This window comes from Mercenaria mercenaria, chromosome 18 (genome assembly GCF_021730395.1).
Source record: "Mercenaria mercenaria strain notata chromosome 18, MADL_Memer_1, whole genome shotgun sequence".
Lineage (NCBI taxonomy): Eukaryota > Metazoa > Mollusca > Bivalvia > Venerida > Veneridae > Mercenaria > Mercenaria mercenaria.
This window is the reverse complement of record NC_069378.1, coordinates 42,218,142-42,234,757: the sequence shown is the minus strand read 5'-3', so window position 1 is coordinate 42,234,757 and position 16,616 is coordinate 42,218,142. Positions and strand designations below refer to the sequence as shown.

The 16,616-nt window shown below is 33.6% G+C and overlaps 1 protein-coding gene across 2 annotated transcripts; it reads right to left on the bottom strand.

The window, feature by feature from the left end:
• Positions 1 to 1,089: 1,089 nt before the first annotated feature.
• On the bottom strand, positions 1,090 to 7,776 carry LOC123538844 (uncharacterized). Of its 2 annotated transcripts, none has more exons than XM_045323247.2 (3): positions 7,550 to 7,776; positions 2,014 to 2,067; positions 1,090 to 1,442 (listed from the first exon to the last, which is right to left on the bottom strand). In XM_045323247.2, the coding sequence occupies exons 1-3, from the start codon at positions 7,724 to 7,726 to the stop codon at positions 1,356 to 1,358; spliced, it is 318 nt and encodes a 105-aa protein (XP_045179182.1). In that variant the 5' UTR covers positions 7,727 to 7,776; the 3' UTR covers positions 1,090 to 1,355. The 2 variants fall into 2 exon arrangements, with proteins under 2 accessions (XP_045179182.1, XP_045179180.2); XM_045323245.2 differs by lacking the exon at positions 7,550 to 7,776 and adding an exon at positions 3,203 to 3,494.
• Positions 7,777 to 16,616: the final 8,840 nt, after the last annotated feature.

Sequence of the window (16,616 nt, the reverse complement as noted above, 5' to 3'; positions counted from 1 at the left end):
ACTGAGTGGGGTATCATGTCACGTGTCTACGGCGTGATATTGCAATGAGGCAGCACTATAAAGTTGGGCATTGTGCTCACAACTACAATTCACATGCTATTTTTTGTTGTTGTTTGGTTTAACGTCGCACCGAATAATTATAGGTCATAAGGCGAATTTTCAGCTTTCATGGTGAAGGAAGACCCAAGGTGCCCCTCCGTACATTGTTTCATCACAAGCGGGCACCTGGATAGAACCAACAATCTTCCGTAAGCCAGCAAGATGGCTTCCTCGCATGAAGAATTCAACGCCTCGAGTGGGACTCGAATCCACATCTGTGAGGGACAAGTGATTTGAAGTTAGAGACTTTAACCACTTGGCCACGGAAGCCCCTAACATGCTATAAAAATTCCTCTAATGTTTTATTACTCTATGTCAAATCATTTTTAGACACATGTGACACAAACTTTTCTGCCATGAATGTATATCTTTTACAAAAGCAATAACTCTAGTATTGCAGAGTGAAATCCAATGCAAAATTCAGGTGCACATATTCACATGCTATATTATATTCATACATGGTTTCATGACTCTAAATGAAAAAAAAATTGTAAGATATATATAACACAAATATCTAGTAGTCTGGGACATAACTCTGGTCTTGCTGAGTGAAATCCTAAACAGAATACCAGATGCACAACTTCACATGCTATATTTCAATCCTCTTTGGTTTTATTTCCAAGTCATATTTCTTTTTTAGATAAATGCAATACAAACTTATACGCCCTTTATGCATATTTTTGTATAAATCAAGAGCCATCACTATGGTCTGACTGTCAGGATAAAAATCCAAACCCAATCCCCAGGTGTAGGTCTTCACGTGCTGAATAATACTCTTGCTACTTTTCATGACCCTAGGGCAAATACGTTTTAAGACACGTTTGAAAAATTAATATGCCTTTTTATGCAAATTGTTTACCTAGTTAAGGAGAATGTCCATCTAACACCAGTTTTTCAAATTTAATACGCACCTTAAGTGTTTAGTTGAACATAACTTATGTATGGATATGCGAAAATCAAATGGATAATGTAGATGTAATGAAATAAACGGAAAATATACAATATTTAATTATATTGACTGTTAATAAATTTATAACAAGTAAAAAAAGATATACACTTGGTATGTCAAATCGAAACGTTTTACTTTGAGATAACCGAAATTCGACTTTAAAAAAGATTTTCTTGCACGTGATTTCTGGAAATACTTGAAACGTCTTTGAGATAACCGGAATTTTGAGATAAGAAAATTCGAGATATCGAGTTTCAGCTGTATTTTGTAGCATTGGTTAAAAGATCAAAATGTCCGTCCATTCTATTTAATATGTAGGAGGCTTGCATCTGAACCACAACACTTTTGGAGTGAATGGCACAAATTCGTGCACCTTCGCTGTACACTCGTAAATCTGAAAAATAAGATGTTTTGCCATTTATCAAAATGTCAATATAATTTACACGAAGCTTCATTTCACTGACACATTCTTTGATCTGTGAACATTGGTTCTAGTAAACGGGTTTTAGAGAATACAGGCCCAACGCCGAAAACAAATTAGCTTAGAAATAAAAAACAATAAAACTTTATCATAATCTTTAAATCCTAACTACAGTAAACAAATAATGATTTTCAGACTGATATATCCTTGAATGTCGAGTTAAAAAGTATTCCCTTTTATACAAGCTTAGATCTATCAGAAAACATCATGTTCTTAAACTGTTACATATTTGGCAAAAAGCGATGCGATTGCAGAGTGAGCACACTCTGTACATTCAAAGAAGAATTACTGCCATGTTTATATCTCATACAACCTTTTAGACTGAGGTTATTCTACAACAATGAATGTCATAAAGTATAGTCGCCGACTTCAGTTTACCAACAAATAACAGCTCTTTATTGGCTTAACCGCTGCCAGTTGTAAATCACTTTCCTGTTACTTTATTTGACAATGTATTAAAATGGAAACGTAATTTGTTACGTACCACCCCTGATTGTCTTTTTCCTTCAAATGTAACTAGATACAAGGCTCTATTCCTCTGAAACATAATACATAAAAATGTGTATGTAATAACCTTAGGACGGCCAGCACATATTTATGCAACCTCGTCAGGTATATGTATGTTTTTGACAACACAGAAAATGACGTCACTTGACCTTCAGCTATTTCCGGAAGTAAATAAAATAGGATATTGTTATTCATACGTCCTGGCAAACAGGCAATACTTGGCATTGTTATATCAATATCTATATTTGCAAACCTCATTTGCGGTGCTGACTTTGCGCATCTCTAAGAAAATACTTTGGAACCATAAAACACAACCAAACATAAAAAACAGCAGGCTAGATTTGATTAGGCTGTTCGTGACAGTAATAAAATATGCAACATCACTAACGTCATCTTGCAGCGGCTTATTCGAAACTCTATTTTTAAAATATCATTAAATGGACTGCGTGTGCCCAAAGAATCAGATATAATACATGTAACAACACTGAGCGACTTATCAGCTGTTATGATGGATAGAAATATATGCCACACCTTTTCTATTTCCGCACCTAGACTTTGAAAAACACTACAACTTTGACTTATCTGCACTAAGCAACTTATCTGCTTTGCGATTGTTAATATATACTCAGCAACTTTTCTTACTCTACACCGTGATTCTGATTTTATTTGACGGATTTTAATGAAATTTGGACACACTGTTTACTGATTAAAATAATATAATATACAAGAGTAGCCATCGGAAGTAAACACTTATTACCGTAACGATTACAATAAGGTAACCCTTAAAAAAAAGCTACATAATTAGCAAATTCCAAATGACAAAAGCACACTTTGAACCTTTCCAATTGATGAACTTATAAATTATTAAATACTATTTTTTCACCTCCGTTAAGTTGTATGGAACACCCTCAATATTTTCAAATTTAAATAGATTGACCTTGCCGACAAAATGTTAAGCTAACGGGACGGTGTAAAATCGGTGACGTCCATACTGACACAGCTGTAACACTCATTTTGTCCTGCTTTTGTCGTTGTTGTTGTTGTTCTTTTTTCGCTCTCAGTGGTGCTTTTAATATCCATGAATTTGAATTACTTTAAACATTATTCGTAAAATATATCTGTAAATATTCAAAAACACATTATTTGAACATATAACTCAAACATACCTTTTTGTAAGCATACAATTCCTGAACTAGACTAAGACCAATGCACTTGGCAGCGCCGTCCATTATTCGACGGGATGTAAACGTGTTTATGGTCATCGGGTCCCATTCGGGCTCTGGGGTACAACTGGATATAATGGTAAATAAAATAACAACTCCAACGAAGTTTAGGTTAATCATCCTTGCGCGGAGGAAGAGTTCTTTCGACACAAATTATTCGCTTTACAATGAGCCACAAGGAAACAAGCTATGAATATTTACATGAGTTAGATGCATGTCTGTCAAAAGTTTGAAAATTAATATCAAGTGTCAAAATATAATAAACCAAACAATAGACTATTTCCTTCTAAAATCATTTGTCAGTGTTACTCATATTGTAGACATAACAAAATCTGCTGAACCGTACAATGTCTGTTATCTGCTGTTCGTTTTTTTGCTTTATTTACATTTTGAGAGGCATATTTATTACGTAAACGTGCATTTTAAGACGTATTTCAATGCTAACAATTGAAACAATTAAGATCAAAGGTCGGCTTTCAAGCATTTGAAAATTGACAAAGAATGTTATCTGGGAAAAGCGATATATTACAAATACGCTCAATAGAATCTTTTTCCTTTTTCTTTTCCATATTCTTTTTCTCCTCGCACGCTCTACATGGTCATTCAGATTACAGAGACGAAATGTGTGGTTCTTTTCAGATCTTACAAAACGGCTTTAAATTTTTTTGAAATAATGGATAATTAAAAACTTGACTGTTTCGGGGAAGTTCCACAGAAAATTCACACAGAGCAGACCGTGTCGCCATACAACCACAAAACGCGCGAAAAAATGTTTGGTGACATTGTGTGTAACTTTGCGAACTGAAATGCGTTGCAAAACTGTATGAGAGTTAGGATAGCCAATGGGATGAAAACATCAAACAATGAGTCTATGTAGAACTATTTATCGGTCTGTAACCTGATAGATATTTCTATTTTACCCTGAAACAAACAAATGTTTCTCTGTTTTATTAGAAGCTACATTTGTCATTTTTCTGACCCACTCTTACTGTCTGTTGTAGAGGTATGTCTGACCCACTCTTATAGTTATTTAGTAAAACATGGCAGCAGAGCAGTTCTATATAACACGTTTATTATTTAATACGAGTGTATTAATCACTGGTCAAGAAATATTCATTTTATTTACTAGGAACGATAGATGTGTTGATCAATATCAATTTAAAAAAAATCAGTACATCAGCACTACACAGTGAATGTATAGTAGCAAGAAGTTTAACAGAAATAAACAGACTGACAGTCAAGCATTTCTTAAAATCAAATAGGCACTTTCGAGTAAAACAAAACACATTTAAGGAAATGTAATGGTAATATGGAGCATCTAATTGAAAGAAAAAACAAACATTAAATCGGGACAATCGAATAATTTATTGAATTGACAAAGAGTGAATGTATAGGAAATAAAATGATTTTATTATGAGCATTTGTAAAATGACAAAAGGTCAGTTTTATCAAGTTGTTCAATATCTTCAATAAACTGGTGGCGAGCATCTATACCACATCACCTTTTGACGGAATACAACAAACTCATGCACTTCCGCTGTGCACGTGTGAATCTGAAAAAAAGATATTTTTGTTATTACTTATCATATCATCAATAGAATTTACTGTTAACTTCACTTCTTAACACTTATTATGCTAGACACGATTGATTCTGCCTTTGTGATCAGTGTAGCTCATGATCAGTCTGCATATCTTCACATCTGCACTGTTCGCCATACAGTCAGTATGTTTATGATAAGCACCCCTTTTAACAGTTAATGGTCAAAAATGAAAGATGGACAACTTCGTTATAGTAGTTTAGCAGAGTAAGGGTTAGGACATGCGCAATTCTTATATCCTACAAGTTATATGAGTTTTGATTCTACAAATATAATTTGTCAAAAACAAATTAATTTAGAACTGAAGAGCATAAAACCTTAAAATTATGTTTAAAATTCAAATTACAATTTAGTACGAGAGATAATGATTTTCAAACTGATTTGAAAAAGTAACTAACTAGCTTTTGTCCAAAATCAGATCTGTACAAAAATATTATCTTATGGAGAAGCTATTCTACTCTTTGGGCATTCAAATAATATACTGTTTGGTGACATTTAAGAAATTTAATTTGTTATGTTTATTATTCTATTATCATGTAACCGTTTAGAGATTATTCTGTCATAATACATTGTATAATATAATCGTAGACTTCAAGTCGCCGTTTATTAATAGCTCATTATTGGCTCACACGTCGAGAATTACAAAACCCTTTCCAGCAACATGTACTCTATTTTGACGATGTATAAAATGGAACTGTAAAGGTGTAACGCACCATGCCAAAAGGTCTTCTTCCTTCAAATGTTACTCTGTACAAGCGAGCATGCATCTGAAAAAGAAGACGCAAAATTGTATGAGTATTATTACAGAACCCTTCATACGTCCTAGCAACCATTTTGTACGTTTGTTTGTTCGTTTTTGGTTTAGCGCCGGTATGATTCAACAGTATTTCAGTTATGTAACGGCGGGCAGTTGACCTTACAAGTGTTCTTAGATTTTGTACTAGTACTAACCTTTTCTCTACGAGTAGATCAGCGCTCTGTCTTGTGAGGTAAGCGGGCGGACTCCTAGCAAACAATAATTCGCATTTTCGAAATTCTTTTGCGAAAATATATGATTTGCCGCTTAGCCTATCTCGAAAGACCGGCGCACAGACCCGGGTAATGCCGGGAAGCCAAACGAATCCCTAAGCGTTTGCCAGCGGCTAAACGGCATACACCACAAATGTGAAATAAATTTGCCCCATATGTATGGCCTAGTTCCCTAGGAAGCACTTGGGTTGAATAGAGACCGACTCTATACTCGATAACCTACTTGAACGGTATAAGTTAATACATTAATCCTACCTTCCCTGTTGAAGAGCTGAACTCCTCAAACTCCATTAAGAGGCAGGGTTTACCAGTTCCTTCTGTTTCATCACAGCGCACAATGTGCAGGGAAAAGAAAGTTTTACATGTTTCCAGGTCCCAGTTTCTCATTGGTCAATTACTTTACAGGTGGGAGTAATGTCATTTACACAACAGCCTACCCTTCCTTAGAGATTCGACGTGAACTTAGCCAGCATTACTATTTCACTAGTCAATAACACTTCAGCAGTATTTTTTTGACAATTACTAACTCGACTATTCGAAGAATGGTCCTAGATATTTTACTCACCCTGGCGTCGGCGTCGGCGTCGGCGTCACACCTGGTTAAAGTTTTGCATGCAAGTACATACAGCTATCATTTAAAGACATGTGGTATTGACTTTTTTCTCTTTTTCTAGGTCAATTACAAACCCGACTGGGTCAAGTCCCATAACTCTGACGGTTATTTTGGCCAAAGTATGCCCTTTTTGGACTAAGAAAATCCTGTTCAAAGTTTTGCATGCAAGTTACTATCTCAAGTTCTATTCTGTTTCGGCGAAAGGCAAAGGGATGTAATAATGATTTTACAGATTACTTTTCTAATAATTTCGGCTAAATATATAAATGCAAATATTTGACCAATGTAATACAATAATTCTTATATTCTTGTCATTCTTTCGGCAAAATATTCATATGTGTATAAATCCATATTTATGCTAAAATAACTATGTCTTGGTTGGGCAACCAGGACAGATATTTTTAAATTACCTCATGTGCATCTCTCGGTGAAAGCAAACGTGTATAAAATGTCATTTGTTAAAGATTCGAACAATCCATTACCAGGCTGAAATCTGGTTTACATCCTTTAAGGCTCATTTTCTCACAGATCAAACCTTGAATATGAACACATTACCGACAAAATTATCATGAACATTGAGTAACGGAATAAGAATTTCATGAACATTGAGTAACGGAATAAAAATGTCATGAACATAGAGTAACGGAATAAGAATTTCACGAACTTTGAGTAACGGGGTAAAAATGTCATGAACATTGATTGAGTAACAGAATAAAAGTGTTATGAACATTGAGTAACGGGATAAAATGTCATGAAAATTGTGTAAAGGAACAAGAATCTAAAACGAACATGTTCAACTAATAGAAATTTGTAATTACACAAACTCGAAAGCAAGATTTTAAATTTCCATGGCATGATGAAGCAGCTGTAGGATTTTTTTTAACTCATATTATAAAAGTCAGCCCTGCGACATATACCCGAATCTAGCGTTTCAAAAATAATACAGTAAAAATTATCTTTGAATTCTTACTGCTTTCAAAAGAAACCATGATACGCCCTTTCTATATATCAAACTATATATTATCTGAACATATATAACTGAAAACATACCTTTTTGTAAGCATACAATTCCCGAACCAGTCTGAGACCTATGTAATCGGCAGCACCGCCCATTATACGACGGGAAGTCCATGAGCCTATTCCCATCGGAACCCAGTCAGGCTGTGCGGTACAACCCGATATAATGGTGAATACAACAACAATGCCAACAAACTTTGGGATCATCATATTAGCGCGGAGGAAGAGTTGTTTCGATACAAAGTGTCTGACAATCAGACTAAATATAATTATTTATATAAGCTGGGCGCATACATATCAAAACGAGGCAAATAATAATGACAAGCATTAAATTAACCACTAAACCATTCGTCAATATGTCATATATTGTAAAAAAAAATTAATGTCCTTCAAGCAAAAATATTTCATTGTTCGCTGTTTTGTTTTTTTTTTTAAAGCTTTTCACCCCGTTTGTGTGAATGTTTTTCATTTCCACTTTAAGCATAGACTACTAGTAGATGTATAACATTTAAAGATGTTTGTAAGTGAAAATAAAGTGTTAGACATTGATAAATAAAATCAGGAAGAATGTTGGTTGACTTCTTTATTTCAAATGCATCGCAAAGATTTACTCCCTTTTGCACAATAAGTTTGGTTATATATTAGCAGAACCTACCTTTAATGGATTTTTTGAGAGAAATAAAATATTGCTAAAATAAGTGAACGAGTCGCTTTCAATTATGACAAGCATATTAATTATGCAAACGTACATTTCTAAGACATATTTGATTGATAACAGTTGAAACGTGGGCTTTAATGCATTACGACACAGACTGTAGGTTACTTGGAGAAAACTATTTATCAAAAGTACCTAAAAAAAAAAAAGAAAAAAAGAAATTTAAGCGACTACTTAGTAAGTTCGGACTTCAAAATGAACACTGAAACATACATCACGCAGAAATGTAACAGGAAACGATGTTCCCACTGTCTACGAATCAACTCTGGATCCTCATTTAGCAGTACAGTTACAGGAGAAACATTTTCTTTACGATATGATACAAACTGTCAATCTAAAGATGTTGTATACTTAATAACGTGTAAAAGATGCAATATGCAATATGTCGGGCAGACTATGCAACCGCTTTCACGGCGTATGAATAGTCATAAATTTGACATATCTAATTTTACAGATCCTGCATATTCCACATTGGTTGCTGGTCATTTTAATCAAGATGACTATAGTATTGACGACTTCACATTTATACCTATTGATGTGGTAAATAATCAAATTAACCGGTTATGCAAGGAAACACTCTGGATTCATAAGTTAAAAACACTCAATCCTGATGGACTTAATTCAAAAACATTGCTTAATGTGTAATGAATTTTACATGCATATGTGTTTGTTTAGTACTATTGCGTTGTTTCCTATTTATGGTTTACTATTGCGTTGTTTCCTATTTATGGTTTTTTATATATACTACTATAGGAAATCCTGTATTCTTAGATCCGTAATGTACTAGACTTGCTATCTGTTATTCACATTAATTTATGTAACATTTTTAAAAAAACAGTATATGTTTTTTCCGCCATTCAACGTAGCGTTTACTTCATGACGTCACTTCCGTTGTTTTATTATGTATTTATCGTGATGAAGGCGTAAGCGCCGAAACGTTGATAAAAGATAAATATTCACGTGTTGTTGTTGAATTTTACCATCATCAAACGTACCTAAAAATGTCCTTTTCATTTGAAATTATACCTATTGATATATTACATGACAGCGTGACTGGAACATAAAAATATTACTTCATCTAACGAGAGACTACCTCCCCGTCTAAAACCGTTTCTCAATGTTTCATATATTGTGAACATAACAACAAAAACTGCTACAATGCAAATAAGATGTTATAAATTGTTCGTTGTTTGTTTTATTTAAGTGATGACATGTATATGCATTGTCAAAACGTGCATTTTAACTCGTAATTAACAATTTTACTTTGCGATGCATAGCTATATTGCTGTGGCTGGGGTGCTCTGTGCTTCCGAGAAATCTACCCTTACCTTTTATCTTTTTAAAAATTGTTTCCAGGGATTTCCATAAACCATTTGTTCTTTCAACAACTGGTTTACCCTTTTGGTCCAAACTGAACTACAATGACAGGAATAAAGATACGCAATGAATCTATCGGACGTGCATTTAAACATCTCACTGGTGTGCTAAGAAAGTGATAGGCATCGTTTTGACGGGGCAACATCAACTGTGTCCTCGGGACGTTTTCCCCGACAGCTAACATTACTTACTATAGACTGCTCCAGCTGAGCTCACTGTTTTGCCATTTTGGCTGTCATTTCGTTGATGAGGACGTCGCCATGGGTATATTTCCACTGGAGGGTAACTCGGTAGCTGGTGTGGGCTCGGTTTGCTTGAGTATGTACGTACATAAGAGGTAACAAAAAGGGCAACATACCTCATGACTCAAAGTGCCAGCTTAAGCGGAATTTTATAAAAATATCCATTATTCCAAAGGACCAAGGAATATAACACCACTGAATCCATCTACAGGGAGACTTTTTACGGCCGCAATATGTTATAAGATAAGCTGCAAACAATTACCACCAGTTGACCTTAAACTGATTGGACACGTACCATAAACCAAATATTACTGATGATATGTAAGCCAAAAGAGAATACTTGTACAAAGAATGTAACGTCATGTATAAAAAAGAACTTAATTTTTACATTTAACGGGTTATTTACATTAAACAGTTATTAGCTGTTTCTCCTTTGAAATATTTTAAAAAGACATGTACACTCATATTTTGTAAGACTGTAGTAGAAACTGCATTAAAAGACCACTAACAATGGTCTCTCATCACACAAATGGTCTCTAACTAGAATATAACTTGTTGTTTCATAGTACAGAATTAATCAGAAAATGAAGTCTCTTAATGCATGTGGTCTCCTAATGCAAGTGGTCTCTTAATAGACGTCGTTTCTCGATCAAACTTGACCGCATTTACATAGTTCAAAAAAGCGTCTTTCTGCACAATTTATATAACGGAACTTTTTGGAAGCATAGAATACCGCCAAGAAACATAACGTCAGCCTCAGTTTCATTTAGTCTGTTCGTGACACCTAATAAATAGTGCACTTCTCTCACACACCCTAGCCGTGACGATCTGATAGAAGACATTGTGTCTGAAATCATTCGTACTCCACCTCTGATTCGTGTGGGGAATATGGCAGTTACTTGCGGAGAACAGGTTTGTACCGGTACAGAATCCAGGAACACTTGTTAGGTTAACTGCCCGTCGTTGCATGACTGAAATACTGTTGAAAAGCGGCGTTAAACCCAAAGCAAACAAGCAATCAAGCAAACAAACACCCCCGACCCCCACCCCCTCTAGCACCGGCTTAAACGGAATACTATTATGTTAAAATTGAATGTTCTCTGTGACCCCAACTTTTAGGATGTATTTCAATGATAACAATTGAAAAATAAAACGATAAAAGGTCGGCTTTCATGTCAGTCAGTTTACAGAAACGAAACGTGTGGTTCTCTTCAGATCTTACAAGTCGGCTATAAAATTGTTAGAAATAATGGATAATTAAGAACCTGCGTATTTTGGAGAAGTTCCACAGAAAAATCACACAAGGCAGACCGTGTTGCCATACAACCAAAAAACAGGACAGAAACATATTTAATCTATATAAAACATTTGTTGACTGACTTTATGTGTAACTTTGCTCTGCGACATTAGATGCATTGCAAAACTGTATTAGAGTAAGGAGGGCCAACTGGATAAAAAATCGAACAATTAGTCTATGTAGAACTATTTATCGTAACCTGATAGATATTCCTATTTTACCCCGAAACAAACAAGCGATTCTCTGTTTCATTAGAAGCTCTATGTCTGTAATCATTTGTCATTTTCTTAGAATAACACACATGTATTACTCAGTCTGAAAAACTTTTGAAATGATTCAAGTTAAATCAAACAAAGTACCAAATGTATACAAAAAACAATTAGAACAGAACATAACTGAAAGTTTATTTAAATAATACAGTTATAGGTACATTAATAAATTTACGCATAATTTTATAACGAAAGTCTCAAGGTCACGTATACAAATGGAATTGACAATATTATGGCATCACTTATGGAAATCAAAGCCCTGAAAGATCTGATAGCAAATGCTTATTGAGTGATATTTCAACCGATACACCCGAAGAATCAAAACTTCATTGTGCATAGACCGGTCATGATTTGAACAATATTGGTAAAGGTCCACTAGACAATGCTACATGCCAAATATCACAGCTCTGTGCAATGTGGTTCAAGACAAGAAAATGAAAACTAAGTTTGTCCCAGGGCAGGGCCAATTTCAATCCTATCCCTAACCCTAAATGGTCCGAGAACTCACGGACTCTTATTGCAACAATTGAGGCCAAAAGAATTTTATACATTTTTGGAAACAATATTTCATATCCTCCGTGAAAACCCATTTCTTAAGTGTCAAAGCCGTGCCTATCTATATTTTGTTCACTTATGTTTTTGATAGGGGAGGTAAAACTCACTTGTAAAAATTTAGGGGGTAGAGTAAAGTTTACGTCTACCAGTTTTTTCACTGTTTAATTACAGTAGTTATATGATTGTCAGTAAATGTATATATGTCAACCAATGTCAGCAAAAAGAAATTCATCAAAAAGGAAGGAAGGGCAACTTGATATTTAAGGTCAAAGGTCAATTTATGTAACAATCACAAATTGGCATTTGAAATTATTTTATTCTTAAAATTATTTGTTTTCATTAAGTCACTCAGTTTATACTTATGTCATGTGTATATAAGATCAGCTCACACGGAAAACCCATTCTACTCGATCCTCGGAGGATGGCCAAAACGAGTACCAAGGCTCCGACTCGAAGTTGCCTCGAGTCAGCCATTTTCCGTCAAGGAATTTCGCTATCTGACTCCGAGTATTTATGCGAAGTCACTAGAAGGAAGTTCTTGAAGTGACTCGAGATGAAATCCAATTAGCGGAATACACACCTACATTTGTATATTGGTTTCTTTTGTTTCCGAGTCATTTGACGTAATTCTTTCGAGTGACTCCGAGACGAATAATTAATACTGTACAAATTTAAATGAGCCTTCGAGTAACTTCGATGACAGATTTAAGATTACTCGGAGCAGGGTGGTTATATTTTACTTAGTGATACACGAAATAACACGATATTTATAAATGTAATAAAAATAATACTGAATTGTAAATAAAAATAATACGGAATTGTAAATAAATATAATACTTAGTATTTTTATTTTACTTTAAGATCAACCAAATTTTTCTGTTTACTTTTGATATTTTATTACTTTTTTAAATGGATACGGCAGTAGTACTTTTATCCTATTTATAATTCTTTCCAAATGAATAAAAAATAAAAGAAAGACCACATTCATGATGAAAATTAATCATTTCTCCTATAACTTTCATTAATTAATTTTCTTTCACGGCCATTATCTTAACATTTATCTAGTATCATATAGTTTCTAATTTAGTCCATTTTACATCAATTTATTTCTAAATTTAATTTGCACCGTCAGAAACTATTTCAATATTATATTTAACAAATCACTATTCTTTAATGGCAGTTATTTGAAAATCTGTTTTCTTTTAATTTACTTTTCTAGCGGGCGTAATTTTAAAGTTTATCTAGTTATAAAGTATTCATAATTTAGTTCATTTTTATGATTTATTTCTAAATTAAATTTGCAAAGTCAGAAATTATGTCTATACCATCATACAACAAAGCACTTTCCTTTAACGGCGCTCATTTGGAAATTTATTTAATTATATATGATCGATAATTTATTCTACATAAATTTACATCTTAATCTAATTCGCATGTATTTCAATATCATACTAAACAATTTATTTTAGCGGGTGTTATTTTAAAGTTTATCTAGTTATAAATTATTTTTAATTTAGTGCATAAATTATAAATAATTTCACGACTTTTTCCTAAATTTAATTCGCAAAGTCAGAAATTATTTAAATATCAAACGTTAACAAATCACTTTCCTTTTACGGCGTTGATTTCAAAGTTCGTTTAATTTCGTATGATTAATAATTTGGTGTATTATAAATAAATATACTTCTTAATCTAATTAGCATGGTCAGAAACTGTTTCAATATCAAAATTCACAACAGTTTCATACATTCAAATAAACAAAACACAAAACAAAAACTAATAAATTTAAAAACAATCCGTAAGTAAGGAAATACCGCCTCGAAATTTCGTCAAATCATCTCGCGGCACTCGAAATGACCGATTTATGGTTTATTTCAGACTCGGAGTTGCGCGGAGTGGCCATAAAATACTGGAATTCATTAAAGTGTTACCTGTATATTTCGACTCGGAGTTCCTTCAAGTAATTTCTCGGAGTGACTCGACGAAATTTCGCTTAAGTTATAAAACTATAACAGTCGGTACTCCGAGTCAGAATTAGGCAGTATTCTGAGAAATTCCTCGCTATGCAAGATTTTTCCTTCGAGGAAAAACGAAAGTTGGTTTTACGCGTGAGCTGATCTGTATCAGCCAAAGTCAGAAATGCAAATCTTATTGCAAAACGTCAAAGTCAACCCTGATAATTGAAGGTCAAAGTTCATTTTCATGCAAAAATGTGAAAAATGTTACCTTTACTTTTTTAATCTGTGTAATATGTATTCGCATTATTAGTCACTGAAGTTAATTTGTTTGAATGCCTGTATGCCAGGCAAAGTCAGCAGTGCAGATGTAACCCCGAAACTGCCAAGGGTAAAGCTTGTATCAAAGGTAAAAGGTCGAATTTGTGTGAAAAAATGCAAGAATAGCTTCCTGTTTGAAATATAAGTGCTACTTCTGATCATTATTAGTAATTGCTCGTGATTTATTTTAATGCATATATGTCCCACAATGTCAGTAATAAAGATATCGTCTAAAATCAGACAAGTTCAAATGTGACATTAAGGGTCACACATAAGAAATGGGTTTTCATGGAGGATATGAAATATTGTTTCCAAAAATGTATAAACTTCTTTTGGCCTCAATTGTTGCAATAAAAGTCCGTGAGCTCTCGGACCAAAACCCTAACCCTAAACCCTCACCATAACCCTAGAGCGGAGTGATTTCGAATATTTCGAATTTGTATATATAATGTTCATAATTATTCTGGAATCCGTTATTGTTTGTTTTTGTTACTTAAAACAGTAGTCCTCAGTTGCTCAAACACTCACACAATACAAGATTATATAAAAAAATATGGGATTCTTTTTTACATGTCCAGAATATTTGAGTGATGCGGTCACAAAGAAATAGAAGGAAAACTCAAACGACGTGAGGTTGAAACTTGGAAGTTGATTTAGAGCTATAGCCAGTTGCTAGAGCACTGGCTAAAATACATTGTAAAAAGGAAGAAAGAGGTTTACATATGCTGTTTAAAGCTGAAAAAAGAAGAAGTGGTCGGAGTTAAGTCACTTAATCCTTAATTCCTCATACAAAATAGAGAATAATAAAGTGTTAAACCTCCCTCATGAATATAACACATTTCATTCATTTTTATATGATTAACAGTGTATGAAAATGTCGTTTCAGTTTGCTGCTATATTCTGAGTGTTCAGAATTAACAAAAAACTGCGGGATAGCTGATTTGATATGCATGAGTAAGCCATGGAATGATGGGTTAAAAATTGTCACAGATCGGTATATTACATATTTTGACAGCTGTCAAAACAGTTACATGCTAGTGCTTTAGACAGCTAAAAGTATAAGCTGTATTTGTGAAAAAAAAAACAACCCATTAATCATTTAGCAAAACATGCCAGTAAAACAGTTCTATATAAACATCAAGGCCGGGTTAAAGTATGAAAGTCACACTAGCGCTCAATTTAACATTTAGATAAAATACAGTGGGTATACGTTTGCATAGTCTCTGGTGGTGCTCAGTTGACAAATCAAGTTTAATTTTCGACCTTGTTTCCATTTTATGCTGTACAAGTATCATGTTCTTGCTTTTATCAACCGGTGTGGTCTCAGAAATGCTGCACAGTAGAATTTTCTTGGCTTCATCATTAGACACCATAGACACAATGCAGGTTATGGGAAAGAATGTTGTATTCTGGAATAAAGGTTTCACTAGGAGGCTTGTATATTAACCACTCAAACAACAACTAAACACCTTCTCGAGTAAACTCATTTCAAACATAGTTATAAGAAAAAAAGAACATTATATGTTGTATCAACTTTAATGTAGTAATAAAACAATGTTAGCCTAGTTTAAAGTTCTCAAAAAAAACGAATTAGGATTTTCAACATGCAGGCTTTTGAAAAAATAGTTTATCTTATTTACTGCAATTCTAGGAAAAGATTCATAAAGAATCTTAGTTTTACTTTTTTTTTTAATTAATTGCTTTCCTAACATTGTTTCCTACTGTAATCACAACTAACTGATTACTTTTTTGACTTTCTAAATTTCAGTGAATGATATGCAAATTCATTTTAATGCCTGTGAAATATTTCAAAGAAATTAATTAGTAAATGCAAAAGTTTTTGATATCAGGAAAAATAATGACTTAAGTAAAACAATGCCCTTTTCTTGTGTCTTCGTGCCTCCTACCTATTCACCTGAAATTTCAACATTCGGCAAAATACATTCAAAACTGTATATAATTGATATTGAAGATAAGCCTTTAATCGTTGTGAAATTTCAAGACGTTTACAGCATGTGTGTAACCTAATTCCTTGCCACTGTGTTATTCAGGTCACTTATGTTATTCCAACAGTAACAAATGGTTTTCTACAGGGCAGTTCAACAAATCAAGTCCATATTATAAGAAAACTAGTAGGTCCTAACTATATCATGTTTTTACAATAAATATCTTTATATTTATCAATAGCTCTACACAATATAATAATATCTGCCATTAAATCTACAAATTGGTAGTAGCAAAATCACTCAGTTTTTCTGCTTGTTCTCAAACGCTGTATATTTATATTTAAAATGATATTTAAATAACATAGGAACATAATCAAAAACATATTAACAGTTTGATTGGCATTTCGACATTATAATCCGAGC

Coding starts and splice junctions, on each gene's coding strand:
- LOC123538844 (XM_045323247.2), bottom strand. CDS start 7,726: ATGATGATCCCAAAGTTTGTTGGCATTGTTGTTGTATTCACCATTATA. Junction 2,068..7,549: donor AATTGTATGCTTACAAAAAG/GTATGTTTTCAG, acceptor ATTATGTTTCAG/AGGAATAGAGCCTTGTATCT. Junction 1,443..2,013: donor GAAAAAGACAATCAGGGGTG/GTACGTAACAAA, acceptor CTTATTTTTCAG/ATTTACGAGTGTACAGCGAA.